Source organism: Panulirus ornatus, chromosome 73 (assembly GCF_036320965.1).
Source record: "Panulirus ornatus isolate Po-2019 chromosome 73, ASM3632096v1, whole genome shotgun sequence".
NCBI classification, from domain to species: Eukaryota; Metazoa; Arthropoda; class Malacostraca; order Decapoda; family Palinuridae; genus Panulirus; species Panulirus ornatus.
Window position 1 is genome coordinate 7,411,820 of NC_092296.1, and position 18,493 is coordinate 7,430,312.

Sequence of the window (18,493 nt, forward strand, 5' to 3'; positions counted from 1 at the left end):
TGAATAAACAATACGGACAGATATGCCATGACTTCCAAGAAACATGACTTTACTTCTTGCGTTCATCAAGTCTGGAATACCAGGCATTATGAAGCGTTTCCGGTAAATTCTCAATCGATTTTTCCGCGAAAGGTAAGATAATGGTAAGATAAAGAGGTAAGATAAAGGTAAGATAATGGTAAGATAAAGAGGTAAGATAATGGTAAGATAAAGAGGTAAGATAAAGGTAAGATAAAGGTAGAATAAAGGTAAGATCTTAGCGATAGAAAAGCAAACGCAAGCTGACCTCTTCTTAGTTTTTTATCCAGGGAGGAGAGAGTTCACAGTTACCTTACCAATACGTTTGCCAACTCACTCAGTTTAGTTTGGGCTCCAGGACGAAGCTACGTTTTCTCTACATCGTTGCTCCAGTCAGTGGACTACCACACGCCCGATAACTGACACCTTTTTGGTCACTTCTCCATCACTACTCAATCAACAGCTTGTTTGATATAACTTTCTCATGACGACCTACCGACCTAGGATGGATACAGTCACGTTAACGACCCGATTCTCGTCATGGTTCAGTCACGATTAATAATGATCGACGAACGACTTGGTGACACCACATCTAACGAGCCTGTGAGAGATGCCAGTTACCGTTTTCCCCAGGGGCGCGGGTCACTCGCTAACCTTGGGGCTTGGGAATACCCCAGGTGGTGGAAGATTTAGGTGGTTTCCTGCCAAATCGTGGAGATAAAGTCACTTGGCACAAAGGACCTGTCGTCCATTTTCTCTCATATGTTCTGGGATACGCTAACACTACAGGGGGTAATTAAGGGTGAAGGTACTGGATGATGAAAGAAATGGACTATGGTAACCATCATTTAGTCTTCAGCTGTTGTGTTATCATGATGTAGTGAAGGATAGGCGAAGTCTTTCGCTCATCGTAGATCGCAAACAACACAACTATAAGGTAGTCTATCGTAGTAACGATCTATGGCAATAGTCTATGGTTCATTTCCCCTCCAATGTGTTTCTTGTAAGTCTCAAAGTGTCAAAAAAACATTCCCAAAACACAACAACGCTCCAGCGTTACTGAGAAATACTGCGCACCTGTAAGCGGTCCCTCGTTGCCATCAAAACCTCATGAATTTTAAATGAAAAATCGTTCATGACAAACAATATAAACCGATGTTAACGAGTGTGTATAGATTTATATATATACGGAAACTATGTGTATAGAAAAAGTCAGTATAGCCCAGTAGGGTTTGAGGTGAGTATCAATTGTGTTAGCGAATCTGGCAACGATTTGGGAATAGTTTTTAAGGTTCATTTTCCGGCCTTTCTCAGTAAGGCTTTCAGTCTGGTGGCGTCAGGTGTGTGGCCAGGATCACAGGTGAGACACGCGTTAATAAGGTTGTGACATGGACTCTGGGTCGACTTTACATTGACTTCTCGTTATCTTCTGGTAAAGTTTACTATCGTCATGCCATTCACGGGCAGTTCTGAACCATTTGAGAATTGCTTTATTTCACTACGAGTATCGGAAGCGTGTGAAGCCATGAACTGTGAATGTCGAAATAAATATGATTCAGTGGCGTTCAAGTACAGAAGAGACAGCTTAATGGAATGTCTCGGTGACTGAGCATATATACACGTCTGAGTTAGGCAGTGTTCAGCTCATGTGACACAGTTAGCCCTAGACTCTCTCCCAGCTACCTGGAGCTGCTGGTATCAGACCTTGCGATTGGCTCACTGAATTCCAATGTTTCGACCTTCTAAAGAACATGGGCCATTATCTATTGGCGTGTGATGGTACTTAAGTTGTATTCCTAAAGCTGAATGTTTAGTTTGATAACCAGATACACCATAGTTTCAGATGATCCGGTGAAATTATGAAAAGAATGAATATACTGGAAGATCCACACAGTTGATTATTAACATAGGTAAATGACAGTGATAACGACGGTGAGAATAGAAAAAAAAATATTGCACTGCTGTGAGTTTACAGTGACAGAGACCAATCTTTACCCTGAGGGAGGTGGGCCAGAGAGAGAGCAGAGCACACAAGCCAAGCAAGACGCAGTCTGTTGTGTCTTGAAATACAAAACTAACTATAATGGTTGTAGAAATCTCTCTTGTCAATACAGGGCAGTAGTGTGTACACAGAGCAGATGGTTCTTCCATAATGGTACAGCGTTGGGCATGAATATAATTAGGAAGGAGCAGTGATGTGTGGCATATACAAGGTGGTGAAAGGAAAGTTTGAAGACCGGGTCTGGTTTAGTCTCACTGTCAGGCGAATACCGACAAAGTGAATCATACATACCATTAAAGGTATATATATTTTTCGCAGCTGGTTATCATGTAATGATCGCCTAGAACAGTGATTGTAAACTGGGGATATGCCAACCTTCGTCTTGTGGTAAGGGGGTGGGAGCGAAGAGGTTTGGTCAGGGAAGGTCATTCATCATTAACTAATACACTAACTCAGAATTAGACATATAAAAGACATGGATCACTCGATGATTCTTTACGTTGTCATGGGGTCTTGGTAGAACGAACATGATTGTCACTGACAGACGACTCCGCCAGCCCCAAAGCTGGCAGCATGGGTACCTCTGGTCAAACAGGTATTAGCATGGAAGGTGAAAACGTAGTGCAGTTTTGTGTGATTCATAACCCTATTTTCGCTAACCTAGAGATACCAAAGTCATTTACCTCTCCAAACTCGTTGACTCCTCTCACATCTAAAGATATTAGTCAGTTGTTTCTGAGGTGTTTTATCTTCTCAACATTTTTCATGATTCACATCCGTGAAGGAAAACAATCTATGTCTTCCTCTCAGTTTTCGAGAAATCTTAGTGATGAAGGCGAGGAAATTCCCAGGTTGTGTGGAGTGTTGTCATGTGTGACTTAAACTGTTGACTGGCAACTTAAGAGAGGTCAGTGTTGTCATGTGTGACTTAAACTGTTGACTGGCAACTTAAAAGAGGTCAGTGTTGTCATGTGTGACTTAAACTGTTGACTGGCAACTTAAGAGAGGTCACAGTTTTCCTTCAGTTTACCAAAACACAGAAGGTGACTGACTGATTGCATGCCAGTCATTCAGTGCTAACCTTGTATTCCATACCTCTCATTGCACCTTCAGTATCGTGCCGTAATCTAACCCTTCTCGACTTTTACCCTGTGACTTCCCATCTATGATCCTTCTTCCTGATACGATGTGTTATTTTCTTGTCCCAGACCTACCCTAGGACTGTTACCAACGTCCTACTTTTTTTCTTTTCCTTTTAGTTGAAAGTGTAATTCTCTCCTTGACCTGTGGTCAAGTCTTTGACCTCGTCTTCTCGTTTCATGATGTTTGATTCCTCTTTAATCACATCAAGATTTTTATGACATCTGGTCCCATTTCTGTGAAGTGAGATCACGTCTCTACACTGTGGTCCTTTCCATGATCTGTGGTCCACAGTGATAATAATCTATGGTCCCCTGGGGTTCAGACACTCTCCCCCTTCCCATCTATGACCTGTGACTCCCTTTCATGACCTTTCCATGACTGTTCAATCCCATGCCATGACCTTTGATTTTCCTTAAATTGACCTTGATCGTCCTATCTTAATTTATGATACAGTGACCTGCTCTTCGGGTCAGTAACCGTGATATCTGCACACCTGACCTGAAGAGTCGTTGTCCATGACCTGTTCTCTACGTCTTTTTCCAGTGTCTCTCAAGACCTGTTGGATCTTTCCCTCTACATGTCATATGTTTTCCTATGACCTTCCATTCCTACTGCCACCTGGCAACCCGACTCTTCCCTCCCACTCCACCTCCACAGCTTCCCTGGTCCACCTTCTGGTCGACCCCCGATCCACCTCCTCCTACACCTCCTGGTCGACCCCCGGTCCACCACCTCCTTTACCTCCTGGTCGTTCCTGGTCCACCTCCTCCTCCTCCTGGTCGACCCCGATCCTCCACCTCTACCTCCTGGTCGACCCCGATCCTCCACCTCCTCCTCCTGGTCGACCCTGATCCTCCACCTCTACCTCCTAGTCGACCCCGATCCTCCACCTCTACCTCCTGGTCGACCCTGGTCCACCACCTCCTCCTCCTGGTCGACCCCGAACCTCCACCTCTACCTCCTGGTCGACCCTGGTCCACCACCTCCTCCTCCTGGTCGACCCCGATCCTCCACCTCTACCTCCTGGTCGACCCCAAAGAAGCAAACAGCTCACAGCATCATTCTAGTCTTGGACTTCCCCTGGTCAGATCCGAAGCATTCACTTCCCTTACCTCCAGCAAGATGACGAAATCCATTGTGTTTTGTGCCTCTCTCCTGAGGATCTTGCCTCATAGCACACTGGATAATGTAAAGGAAGAATGAATAGATAAATAACTGTTTATGGAATGTAGGCATCTATCTGGTTATCTAAAGTCTGTACACACAAAAGCAATTATAACTTTGACTTCTAAATCTATGATTACAAGATATAGTAGACGTGTGTTTCTCTAACTTTTCTATTTCTTCATCACACAGGATCAAGGTCAGGTGCAAAGACCCAAACCCCTTCCGTGAGTCTCGTTGAAGGACGTGAGTGTAGTAGGATCCGTCGTCCTCAGGACGCAATACACGAGCGATGGTTCGACTCTCGATGCCCTTGGCCGGCCTCCTCCTAGTGGTACTAGTTACTGCACACCCTCAGGCAGGTAAGTAACCCACCCTGGAGGAACCAGTTCTCCCACAGGGGCCAATGGATGGGTGTTCTTAAGTACCAGCGAGAGATCTGGGTTATATGGAAGGCCAGGAACTAATGCTTAGTGAATGCGCGTTCGATCTCATCATTTGTACTCTGTATCTAGTCATATGAGCATTACAGTGTTCTGTACCCAGTCATACGAGCATTACAGTACTCTGTATCGAGTCATACGAGCATTACAGTACTCTGTACCCAGTCATACGAGCATTACAGTACTCTGTATCGAGTCATACGAGCATTACAGTACTCTGTATCCAGTCATATGAGCATTACAGTACTCTGTATCGAGTCATACGAGCATTACAGTCCTGGAGAATATTAGTGGGGGAGAGAGAGAGAGAGAGAGACTGCATTGTGTAAATGATTTACACTGAAGGCAATACTCAAATGAGTTGTAAGGTACACTTTCCTGTAACATGTTGTATGTGGAGGGAAGGGAAGGGTAGAATTTGCCCCGCATGTTGTGTAGTTATACATAAACCATCGGGTTTGGTTGTGCTCCAAACTAGCATTGTGATTGGCTTCATCCAAGACAAGATTGAAATGATGTCTTTAGACGCACATGTCCTTCGAACTTGGATGTTAAACAACGCGTAATGAATGTGTTTACCGAGTTGATGCTGTCAGTGCCACAAATAAACATAACGAATTCAGTAATAAAACAAATTTTTTGTGGGACGACACAAGTGATATTCAACATTTATAGATAATTTCAAGAAATTGTTTACCTTAGGACTGAGAGACATTGGCTTGTACAAAAATGGTACTGCCTCTACTAAAGTGTCATTAAGGTCGCCGACACCTTGAAATTTGTAAGGCCCTTGAGCCATGGAGAGCGGAAGTGACACGCGTGTACGTACACTTTATAGCACTTTCTAACTCAACAGTGAAATTGAAGTTGTATGACGGTAAACTACATGGTTACTTCCATGGCTATGTTCGAGATATAGTATCTATGGTGACTACAATAGCAATAACCACTATTACTGCGATTACGACAACTGTAACTACAGCTGTTAATGTTAATGTTAATTTTCGTCTGTGAATATACGCCTAGATGAATCACTGTGTTGCTATAGTGATTACGCAAATGTTATATGAAGTTCTGGACATCTCGAAACATCCAACTATATTTCTTTTTGTACTTCTTCACTATGCATTAGTTGTGTGTAGTCATATTGCCTTATGAAGACTCACTTGTCCTATATATATATATATATATATATAAAGAATACTTCCCACGTATTCCCTCCGTGTCGTGGAAGGCGACTAAAAGGGGGAGGGAGCGGGTGGCTGGAAATCCTCCCCTCTTGTTTTTTTTTTTAATTTTCCGAAAGAAAGAACAGAGAAGGGGGCCAGGTGAAGATACTCCCTCAAAGGCCCAGTCCTCTGTTCTTAACACTGCCTCGCTAACGCGGGAAATGGCGAATGGTATGAAAGAATATATATATATATATATATATATATATATATATATATATATATATATATATATATATATATATATATATATATATCATTCTAGAAGGATTGGTTTGTTTTTGAATGTGATGGTAATGTGCTTGGGTGGGTGTGTGAGGCTTGAAGCCACTTTAGTTCTAGAAATTAAAGACAATACGTAGTGAAAGAGAAATTTTTGAATGCAAATTAAGGGGGAAGAAAACGTACATTCGGTACTTACCGAAATACATTTGAGGACTTGATACAAACTTTTTCATCTTATGGAGAGTAAGTTGATTGACCAACAAATGAAAATGAATGAGAAGGATTAAGATTAACAGGTGAAATGTGAGATTAAAGCGAGTACAGCTTACTATACAGTTCATGTCGAGAAATTGTTAATGGAGATTATAATATATTGTGCCAGATTACTCCTAAAAAGTTACAATAAAATGATAAATAGCGAAAAATGTACCAACCTTTCCCGTTCCTCTGAGTCCAATTTTCTCAAGTTTTTTTTAACAGTATCTGTGGGAATCGCGATCACTGGATAATAATTGTCTTCGGATAATTCGATTACGCCACGACTGAAGTAGCGGAAGATATAAGTACATAACTGTTGAATGATGATACAGTAATACTTGTGGTCGTGTCATCACAACTTTCTCATAACTACCTAACTAGCATTGACTTTCCTCCCCTCACTCTCTCTGTCTCTCTGTCTCTCTGTCTGTCTCTCTCTCTCTCTCCTCCCTCTCTTTCTTCCCCCCCGCGTGTCTATTTTTCCTTCTGTAAAGACGCCAACTTTGAACATCTCCTCCAGCTTGTGGCCTTCACACCACACATAACTCTAGCATGATTACCCATGTGGAGTCCTGTTGGGCAATAGCTTGGGGTAGTCATATCCTCTCAACTCACCAGCCACCCCTCCACACACCAACCCAACACAACACCGGACGTACTTTACATGTACAGTAAACATACAGTAAAAATCACACAGTAAAGCTCGGTCATACGTCACAGAACTGGTGGTAAATAAATACGAAACATAAAGACAAAGATAAGATGAGTGAAGTGGAAGATCCTTAAAAGATTAAAAGGGGAAAAAAAACCACTTGGTTGTTAATAACACACACACACACACGAGTTAGCTTTTTGCTCGGTTCTGGAGGATGCTGGACAAGGTGGCATTTGAAGGTTATTTCTGGAGAAGATCCAATGAGGAACAGGTCTGGAAAAGGAAATATGAACACTCTTGAAGTAAGCTTTATCTGCTGCAACCTTCAGTTGTACACTTACATATTTGACGTTACACTCTCAGTCAGTCTGTCTGTCTGTCTTTGTGTCTGTCTGTCAGTCTGTCTGCCTGTCTGTCTTTCTGTCTGTCTGTCTATCTGCCTGTCTTTCTATCTCTCTGTTTATCTGTCTGTCTGTCTGTTTCTCTCTCTGCGAAATAGGAAAAAGAAGATTTGTATGGCCAACGCAAAGGTCTTAGTTTCTACACACACATATCGCAAGGAGTTGTACTAGCCTCAAAACTTCGTGTAATATGATGTCAGACATAAATGAAGATGCAAGAGAGACTATAGACAGATGTGTTTGGGTGGATGAGACGAGAATAAGTACAACAGAGAGTACAGGGGACCACACACGCTATGTTTATAAGTAATGGAAAGAATAACAGTATATTGTGGTCTTCCTTGAAATGTCGTGGCGGATGGAAATGGGGGGAATTCAGAAAACATGACAAGCAGTGAGCACTACGCGCCAGACCACCAACTAATGAGGCAAAGTGTCGTCAAATCTGCTCTTAGAGTGATTACTCTCTCTCTCTCTCTCTCTCTCTCTCTCTCTCTCTCTCTCTCTCTCTCTCTCTCTCTCTCTCTCTCTGTGTGTTTCGTCCAGTTATATGAATCACCCGCTGAGATTTGGTCACTGAGGACTACGCGAGAAAACTGAACAAGTGAGAAAATAGAACAAAAAAGAAAAACAAACTTCAGAGTAAACCCAAGACGGAGGTGTGTGTGTGTGTAGCGTGCGTGGTGGCAGAACATACCATTGTTGTGAAACAAACAGGATACGCCCAGTCCTGCCTCAAGGCAGCCTCCCGTGTACGTCGTTTGTGTGTGTATATATATATATATTCCTATGAGTCCACGGGGAAAATGAAACACGAAAATTTCCCAAGTGCACTTTCGTGTAATAATCACATCATCAGGGGAGACACAAGAGAGACATATAACAGTCAGTTGATATACATCGAAGAGACGATATATATATATATATATATATATATATATATATATATATATATATATATATATATATATATATGTATATATATATAAGCCCAGGACTCCTTTTATGGGCTTGGAAAGCCCCGAGGTTACTCTATGATAAGAATCAGAGAAAAATTTGGACTCTTTTGGAAGCAAATCTTCGTTGATGACACTGAGTTCTGTGATGATGACAATGATGATGATGATGATGATGATGATGATGATGATGCAACCTTGTCAAAGATAAACTCTTTGTCTCGGTGTAAGTCCGACCAGGCAATGTATTATAACATCTATATCATGTCCTATCATGTCCTCTGTTCATATCGCTACCTCGCTAACGCGGAATAAGGCGAATATGTATCCAAAAAAAACATATATATGTAATATTGCCACGTTAGCTAGGATCTCATGCGATCCTTGATCACATCTCTGGATAAGTTGCATATTACTGGATCTTTGACCAACATATACTCATGATTCCATGGGAAAGTCTGCCTCACGCGAACGTCACACATCGTGTTCAGTTTGCTATTGAAACCTCATGACTAGCATTACTCTATCAAAAGGAGACTTAGGAGTGTTGGAAGGTCGAACTGCATAAAGACAGCCAACCACCATGCATGGAGAGCCTAGAGTTGGGGGTGTCTTTGGGGTCTAGTGTGGTTTCAAAGAAGGCTTTTCCTTAGCTCCATAACATGAAATGTACGTTTGTGTCTCTGGTTCTTATCTCCTACTGTGTATGGTCAGCTATAGTCAGACTTGGCCTGCATTGTCACATCTCTTAGGGAAGGTTTATGTAAAAACAGCTTCCCAGATAGATCGATCGCTATGAAAAATGAACAAAAATGAATGGGGAAGAAAATGTAGGCCACGTTGTACGGCCGGCAGCTCTGTTGTGAGCCAGTCAGTCATGGATCTGCCGGCGGACAAAAGTTTCTTTGAAACTGTCATACGGAAGTGCGGAAGTTCTCTGTGTAAAAAATGTCTTTTTTTTTTATACAATAACCAACGTGACATGACACTTGTATCCTTCAGTCATGGTCATCTTGTTGTAATATATATATATATATATATATATATATATATATATATATATATATATATATATATATATATATATATATATATTTCTTTCAAACTATTCGCCATTTCCCGCGTTAGCAAGGTAGCGTTAAGAACAGAGGACTGGGCCTTTGAAGGAATATCCTCACCTGGCCCCCTTCTCTGCTCCTTCTTTTGGAAAATAAAAAAAAAAGAAAGAAAACCGAGAGGGGAGGATTTCCAGCCCCCCCGCTCCCTTCCCTTTAAGTCGCCTTCTACGACACGCAGGGAATACGTGGAAGTATTCTTTCTCCCCTATCCCCAGGGATAAATATATATATATATATATATATATATATATATATATATATATATATATATATATATATATATATATATATATATGGAAAGCTAGGTTGGCTGTAAACCAACTCCATCGTGTCTGTTATTTACAAAATTCTACTTCTACGGAAGACTAGTGCAACATATTCATGTAATCATGATCCTGTGTCGTCATTCTCCGTCAATCGTTTAAGTCAGTTTATAGTTGTAAGTTCTGACGATATAGATATAGTATCCGCGGATATCTTCATGCCGTAGTGGCTCGGGACATATCGCCAGTGCTGACGCAGTTGGGAAATCAAAATGTTTGGAGCCATCCAGTTGACTGACACTGTTCTGCTCCGGTGAATGCCACCAGTATCACTTACCGTGAGATCTACTTCGACTTATCTTTTGATTCAGATACATTCCCGACCAACATGCGCTTCGGAAACAACGGCCAAACTCCTTATTCCGGGTGACCATGTCGAGGGACATGTCAATAACCTGCTTTTATTTTCTAAATATTGTCTAATTACCGAAGTGCTTGGATTTGATAATTCATAGGATATATATATTGGAAAGGATCACAATTTTGCGCGTGATCAAGATATTCCTATGAGTCCACGGGGAAAATGAAACACTCAAAGTTCCCAAGTGCACTTTCGTGTACTAATCACATCATCAGGGGAGACACAAGAGAGAAATATAACAGTCAGTGTTATATTTCTCTCTTGTGTCTCCTCTGATGATGTGATTATTACACGAAAGTGCACTTGGGAACTTTTCGTGTTTCATTTTCCCCGTGGACTCATAAGAGTCAAAGTACTGGAGGTAAAACCTCTGATGTAACTGAAAACATGAGGGAACACAGAGGCTGTTGTGATGTGACACGATTCACCATCGTACGTTTGGAATGATTTGTATATATTCCCAGTGCTTCCTCGATCACACGATGATGAACTCACGTACATATTTTCCATTGTATAACTCCCTTTGGAGAGCCGATGGGTACCTTATTCTAACCATTGTTACGCAGACTGTAAGTGCAGTGGCCAAGGTCATCCACACTGAAATTATGCTTCTCATTATACAAACAAGTTAAAGATTGTTGGTTTTTGACCACTTTACGAAGATCTACCGTCTCATTACACATACAACGACTGCAACACATATGTTGGAGTTGTGGTTAAGAACGTCTCTTGGCATTAGAAGCTTCTTAGACCAGGTGGTCCCTATAGGGGACAGAACAAGAGCGAGAAAGGTTCGCCAAAACCACTCGGGTGTTGTAAGTGTGGTTGGTGCAGCCCGAGGTTTCGTTATTACATATGGGAAATCCCGGTTTGATGTTGCTGCCTCAGCCACTGGCCCGTCCGCGTTGTTACATGCATAGCCTCCACGCTTTGTGAAGTACTTTTTTTTCTCTTCTTTTTTTTTTTTTTGTTCGTTAGACACGCCAGGTCTCATTCTCTCTCTCTCTCTCTCTCTCTCCAGCAGGGACCATTGTCAGGTTTCTGTCGCTATTCGCGTGACGTTCTTCTAAACTGCTTCGTGTTGTGAGCTGTGGGTACGAAATGATCAATGGAACAGGAGAGACTTGATAAAAGTGGAGTCCAAACACTGGATAGGACTTACGTCGGTAGGAACCGATAAGACAACGTTATATATGTATATGTGTGTGTGTGTGTGTGTGTGTGTGTGTGTGTGTGTGTGTAGAAGATGGGAATAGGGCGAGAGTGAGAGCGAGTGAGAAGAGTTTCACCAAACAAGTTTGAGAATCGCATTGACCTTCTGGTGGCTGCTTCTTGCTGGCTCGTAGGCCGTCTCCTCCTCCTCCTCCTCCTCCTCCTCCTGCTCCTGTTGCTCTACTTTTTGTGGTAGCGCCAGCCGGTCACCTAGGACGCCGTGCCGGCCCCCACCACCACCATCCATCGTTGACTATGTGTACCGTCGAGGATCTGATTTCGTCTACGAAGGATGACTTGAGCAGAGGTGTTGACGTGGCGGGTGGAGAGGTATGTTTCTTCGACCGATGGGAGATGTATATATAATTGTTGATGGGTTGTGTACTAGAGTCTCAGAAGATGGAATACTATGGGTACGATTTGGTGTAGAGGGAGACTGGAAGAGAGAGAAAAAAGTTGAAATAGTTACGAGAGTAAGGTTAAAAGTGGGAGGGAAGAATTTTGACGAAGCCACGAAGAGTGGCTGTAGAGAGTGGATCTATGGTGGATGACATTGTTAGAGAGTTCATTCATGTGTGGATTGGAAATCCTTCTGGTGTTACGTGGGAGAGAGAAATGGGATGATATGATAAAGTGTAGAGAGATGACATAAGACTGACGAAGATTGACCTAACCATGTACGGAGGGGAGGTATGAGCACCTACCTTGAAACTCAAGGTTACAGTGCGATAAGGATACATAAAGGAAGTGGATGGCGTCCTTGGCATTACAGTAACCCAGGGTAATGTTACGCACCCCCGAGGTCATAGTGGATGAAGGAGGTCCAATGTGAGTTTGATCTTTTACCAAAAACTTGAGAAGATTTAGGAAGTCGTTATGACACACTTATCATAAACATAGATGAATACATCTTTCTTAATATATTATTTATTTATGAATATATTAGACGAAAAACATCGTCATTATAGAATCATTTTGATGACGGTGTTTCCATTTGATCAATGGTGCTCTGCAGCGTTTGATGGGAGTCGTGTGTTATCTGCAGACTTTCATTAGAGGCTAAATGTGATGGACGACACCTTCACGGGTGGTGTGGGAGCTCCACACTACGTTTTCTTTGTCTTGATGTTGCTACAGCCAGCTGCAACCGCTTCATACCGGCACAGCTGAGGGGTATATCAGCCAAGCTGGCGGGCGGGCCTCTGTGTGTGTGTGTGTGTGTGTACAGGATGTTGTTAGACTCGTTATTCTTAGTTAGTACAATCTCAGAAATGCAAGAAAATTGGGTCTCATCCTAACCGGATTTTCAACACGTCATTACCTACATGCTTGCCTCTCCTTCCCCACCTTAATCATGTGTCGGAAATGCTGTCCAGAGTATGTGTGTGTGTGTGTGTGTGGGTGTGTGTGTGTGACACCCCCCGCACTCGTTAGCCAATGTGAGGAACGATACATTTTCGTTGACACGCTCTCTGATGGCCAATATCACTGTGTTCTTCTTGACCCCCCCTTCCATTGTCCTGGAAAATTATTTTTTGCGTTGATATTCAAGTCTTCATCTCCTCCTTAGAATTTAGAAACTTCCTTCAAAGCTTATATTCTAATGCTACGTCCGTCAGCTTTCAAAACGGAGCGAGTACTGGGACAGTTTACATCCCTTGTACAGTACTAGCCGGATCATAGGTGGTCCAGTGTTCCCTGTACTTGGACAGCTTCCATACCTCGTACAGTACTGGCCGGATCACAGGTGGTCCAGTGTTCCCTGTACTTGGACAGCTTCCATACCTCGTACAGTACTGGCCGGATCACAGGTGGTCCAGTGTTCCCTGTACTTGGACAGCTTCCATACCTCGTACAGTACTGGCCGGATCACAAGTGGTCCAATGTTCCCTGTACTTGGACAGCTTCTATACCTCGTACAGTACTGGCCGGATCACAAGTGGTCCAGTGTTCCCTGTTGCCATGGGACGTGAGAACCAGTTTTGACCAGCAGGGAAGCCACAGTAATTTTTTTTTCCCTTCCCGGAAACCAGAGGAGGACGTGGCAAGGTTTCTATGTGGTGCGTATGATAGACAGATAGACAGATGTATATATATATATATATATATATATATATATATATAGGGAAAATGATTTGGTAAACAGAGAAGAGGTAGTAAAAGCTTTGCGGAAGATGAAAGCCGGCAAGGCAGCAGGTTTGGATGGTATTGCAGTGGAATTTATTAAAAAAGGGGGTGACTGTATTGTTGACTGGTTGGTAAGGTTATTTAATGTATGTATGACTCATGGTGAGGTGCCTGAGGATTGGCGGAATGCGTGCATAGTGCCATTGTACAAAGGCAAAGGGGATAAGAGTGAGTGCTCAAATTACAGAGGTATAAGTTTGTTGAGTATTCCTGGTAAATTATATGGGAGGGTATTGATTGAGAGGGTGAAGGCATGTACAGAGCATCAGATTGGGGAAGAGCAGTGCGGTTTCAGAAGTGGTAGAGGATGTGTGGATCAGGTGTTTGCTTTGAAGAATGTATGTGAGAAATACTTAGAAAAGCAAATGGATTTGTATGTAGCATTTATGGATCTGGAGAAGGCATATGATAGAGTTGATAGAGATGCTCTGTGGAAGGTATTAAGAATATATGGTGTGGGAGGCAAGTTGTTAGAAGCAGTGAAAAGTTTTTATCGAGGATGTAAGGCATGTGTACGTGTAGGAAGAGAGGAAAGTGATTGGTTCTCAGTGAATGTAGGTTTGCGGCAGGGGTGTGTGATGTCTCCATGGTTGTTTAATTTGTTTATGGATGGGGTTGTTAGGGAGGTAAATGCAAGAGTCCTGGAAAGAGGGGCAAGTATGAAGTCTGTTGGGGATGAGAGAGCTTGGGAAGTGAGTCAGTTGTTGTTCGCTGATGATACAGCGCTGGTGGCTGATTCATGTGAGAAACTGCAGAAGCTGGTGACTGAGTTTGGTAAAGTGTGTGGAAGAAGAAAGTTAAGAGTAAATGTGAATAAGAGCAAGGTTATTAGGTACAGTAGGGGTGAGGGTCAAGTCAATTGGGAGGTGAGTTTGAATGGAGAAAAACTGGAGGAAGTGAAGTGTTTTAGATATCTGGGAGTGGATCTGTCAGCGGATGGAACCATGGAAGCGGAAGTGGATCATAGGGTGGGGGAGGGGGCGAAAATTTTGGGAGCCTTGAAAAATGTGTGGAAGTCGAGAACATTATCTCGGAAAGCAAAAATGGGTATGTTTGAAGGAATAGTGGTACCAACAATGTTGTATGGTTGCGAGGCGTGGGCTATGGATAGAGATGTGCGCAGGAGGATGGATGTGCTGGAAATGAGATGTTTGAGGAAAATGTGTGGTGTGAGGTGGTTTGATCGAGTAAGTAACGTAAGGGTAAGAGAGATGTGTGGAAATAAAAAGAGCGTGGTTGAGAGAGCAGAAGAGGGTGTTTTGAAATGGTTTGGGCACATGGAGAGAATGAGTGAGGAAAGATTGACCAAGAGGATATATGTGTCGGAGGTGGAGGGAACGAGGAGAAGAGGGAGACCAAATTGGAGGTGGAAAGATGGAGTGAAAAAGATTTTGTGTGATCGGGGCCTGAACATGCAGGAGGGTGAAAGGAGGGCAAGGAATAGAGTGAATTGGAGCGGTGTGGTATACAGGGGTTGACGTGCTGTCAGTGGATTGAATCAAGGCATGTGAAGCGTCTGGGGTAAACCATGGAAAGCTGTGTAGGTATGTATATTTGCGTGTGTGGACGTGTGTATGTACATGTGTATGGGGGGGGGGGGGTTGGGCCATTTCTTTCGTCTGTTTCCTTGCGCTACCTCGCAAACGCGGGAGACAGCGACAAAGTATAAAAAAAAAAAAAAAAAAAAATATATATATATATATACATATATATATATACATATATAGATAGATAGATAGATAGATAGAGAGAGAGAGAGAGAGAGAGAGAGAGAGAGAGAGAGAGAGAGAGAGAGAGAGAGAGAGAGAGAGAGGTATGGTTAACATGTTACCAATTAACTAATACAATTGACTCTACCGCTGCTGCCATCACCATGACAATCTCACCAGTTACCAACATCACAGTAACCAGTAACCCCCACACCATTACCCATTACCACCACATCCACCATCATTACCACCACGTCTACTATCATTACCACCACGTCTACTATCATTACCACCACATCCACCATCATTACCACCACATCTACCATCATTGCCACCACATCTACCATCACGAACATTAAGACCTTCGCTGCTACTGCCATTAAAAACCACCATATCCCCCTGACGCTATTGAAACCTCCCTTCCACCCCATTCCGTCATTACACACACACACACACACACACACACACACACACACACACACACACACACACATACATCCCGCCTCCCCAAGTGATACCAGTAGCACGACTGTGTCATCATCGACTCCTGGCGATGATGGTACGGTCTGAACTTGGTTTCTTCATCTTATCATCACGTACAGTAATTGTCCTCCGGCATGACTCGTATATATGAACCCCGAAACTTGCGTCATATTCTTGTTTCGCTGCTTCGACGAGTCGTTCAAGACGTGTGAGCGTCGTAGTAGAAAAATAATACATGTCATAATGATAATAGTACTTCGTACCTTGCTGACGCGTGATACGGTCATCAAAGGTGATAGTGATAGTACTTAGTAATGTGTGTGGGAAGTGTTTTTGGTATGAGTGTAAGCACATCTTCACGCAAACATATACGGAGGAAGACACGAACGCAAGTCAGTGAGTAGGTCTGCATTCATGGTTCGCGTCTGGTCGAAGCTTCCGTCACCAGACCCCCTCTTGTGTCCGTTTGTGGAGACAGATGACTTCCTTGGCTTCAGCCAAGTGTGTTCTACGATCCCGATCCAAAAATCTGGATGTTTGTGCATATGTGTATGTGTTCATACGTGTATATGTAAAAGAATTCACCTGTGTTTGTGCTTTGCAAGATTCTATAAGGTATCTAATCAAAGTCCTTAGAAATATCCACTAGCACATCTCAAACGATGAGTTAAAAGAATAGATTCATCATGATGCTTAAAGATATTAATTGTGTTTAAGAAGTGACTCTCATTCCTTGTACCGTGACAGAAATTCTTATTCCACTGTTTATCTAAAGGAACAGTGATACGAGCAGTAGCAACGGGGTTCCATCTTTACGCAAGTACGCCAGCAACAGTGATACTATTTGCCCCTTACGCCTAACACATAGATATGCCAGTGCTCAAGGCGATGGAATTGGCTTTTATGGACTTCAAAACAGCTTTGAAAAAGAAAGAAATGCTATGAGTTCCGCGGAAGCAAATAAGACACACTACCCTTGGCTGGGACGAATGTAAGAACAGACAGAGAGGATCTGTTCCTTGCGAAGTACGTCTTATTCGGTTGTAAGTGAAGCGAAGACTTCCTTCGAGAATATACTGGAAGAATCGTTCCAGGTTGGAAGATTGTCCAGTGGAGGGTAACATAGACGCACCCATGCATGTTCAGTACGACTGAAGTGTAGCTTAACCAAAACGTATCGAGATAAACTTTCAATGTGGCTTTACTCAATCAAAGTTGCAACCCAGTCTACACCTGCTCATGTTAAATCTAGTGTGATTGAGTTAGTTTTATTTGGATGGATGATGCATGCAAAAATGGGGTTTTAAGGAAACAGAGTAAAGTGCTTGAATAAATTCATCTCAATTTAGTTTAATATAAACTTGAATATTTTGATAACACGAGATACGTTCTGGACTGCAGCAGTGAGAAGCCAAGTAACAGATACATGGTATAACTTACGTTAAGGGAGATATTTCTACCTATTTCTCAAGTCAGTGTTTCCCAGTGGAAAGTATCTTTCTCTGCTTCTCAAGTCATGATTCCCTTTCTGATCCCCATGGCAAGTGTCTCTCTCTTTTTCCCCAAGACAAGCATCTCTCTCTCTCTCTCTCTGTATCTGTCTCTATTTCCCATGGCAAGTGTCTCCCAAAGTCCCCACTGGATCTACCACCACATGACCCCCAGCAGACGTCTAACTGGTTACGGCTTTCAATCCGTATGATAATTTTCCCCCAGATTCTGCCAGCTATATACACTAGGCAGGTGTGTGTCGGGGAGTGACTTGACAGTCAGGTGAGTGTCGGGGAGTGACTTGACAGTCAGGTGAGTGTCGGGGAGTGACTTGACAGTCAGGTGTATATCTAGGGAGAGGCATCACAGGCATGTGTGTGTATGTGTGTGTATTTAGGGAGTAACATCATAGGTATGTGTCTTGTAGAGAAATGTCGCAGCTCTGAGTCAAGGGAGTAATATCAAAGGCATGTGTGTGTGTGTGTGTGTGTGTGTGTGTGTGTGTGTGTGTGTGTGTGTGTGTGTGTGGCTGGGGAGAGGCAAAACAGACAGGTGTGTGGCTGTGTATGTGTGTGTTTCGGGAGCTAGGGGTAAGGGGGCTGTGTATATATATGTGTGTGTGTGTGTGTGTGTGTGTGTGAGAGAGAGAGAGAGAGAGAGAGAGAGAGAGAGAGAGAGAGAGAGAGAGAGAGAGAGAGAGAGAGAGCGTGGTAAGGCCAGGAGGGAGGAGCAGGTGTGCGACGGGTGTGCAAGGTCGTGGCGAGAGCTTCCTCTGGTTGTGTGTGTGTCCCTCCCTGCCTCGTATCCTGTCAGACATGGCCTGGCCTTCCCCACTGTGTCACAACCACACTGACATGCCTGCCAAACATCGCCATCATCTTCACTCTCTCAACACTGGATCATACCATCAGTTGGTATCATGGGAGCGTGGATCGCCATCACCGCCACTGACATCTCCAACATCACCACCACTGACATCTCCAACACCACCACCACTGACATCTCCAACATCACCACCACTGACATCTCCAACACCACCACCACTGACATCTCCAACATCACCACCACTGACATCTCCAACACCACCACCACTGACATCTCCAACATCACCACCA

At 43.1% G+C, this 18,493-nt stretch overlaps 1 protein-coding gene across 6 annotated transcripts in view; it reads left to right on the top strand.

The window, feature by feature from the left end:
* Positions 1-697: 697 nt before the first annotated feature.
* Positions 698-18,493, top strand: part of LOC139748265 (serine protease inhibitor dipetalogastin-like) — a 34,018-nt gene continuing 16,222 nt past the window's right edge. For 3 of the 6 annotated variants that reach the window (XM_071661216.1, XM_071661218.1, XM_071661220.1), the window contains exons 1-2: positions 1,272-1,378; positions 4,520-4,689. In XM_071661216.1, coding sequence (XP_071517317.1) covers positions 4,620-4,689 — 70 coding nt within the window. In that variant the 5' untranslated portion in view covers positions 1,272-1,378; positions 4,520-4,619. Of the gene's footprint in view, positions 811-1,270; positions 1,379-4,519; positions 4,690-18,493 lie in introns of those variants that run through there. The other 3 variants (XM_071661217.1, XM_071661219.1, XM_071661221.1) reach the window with 3 other exon arrangements.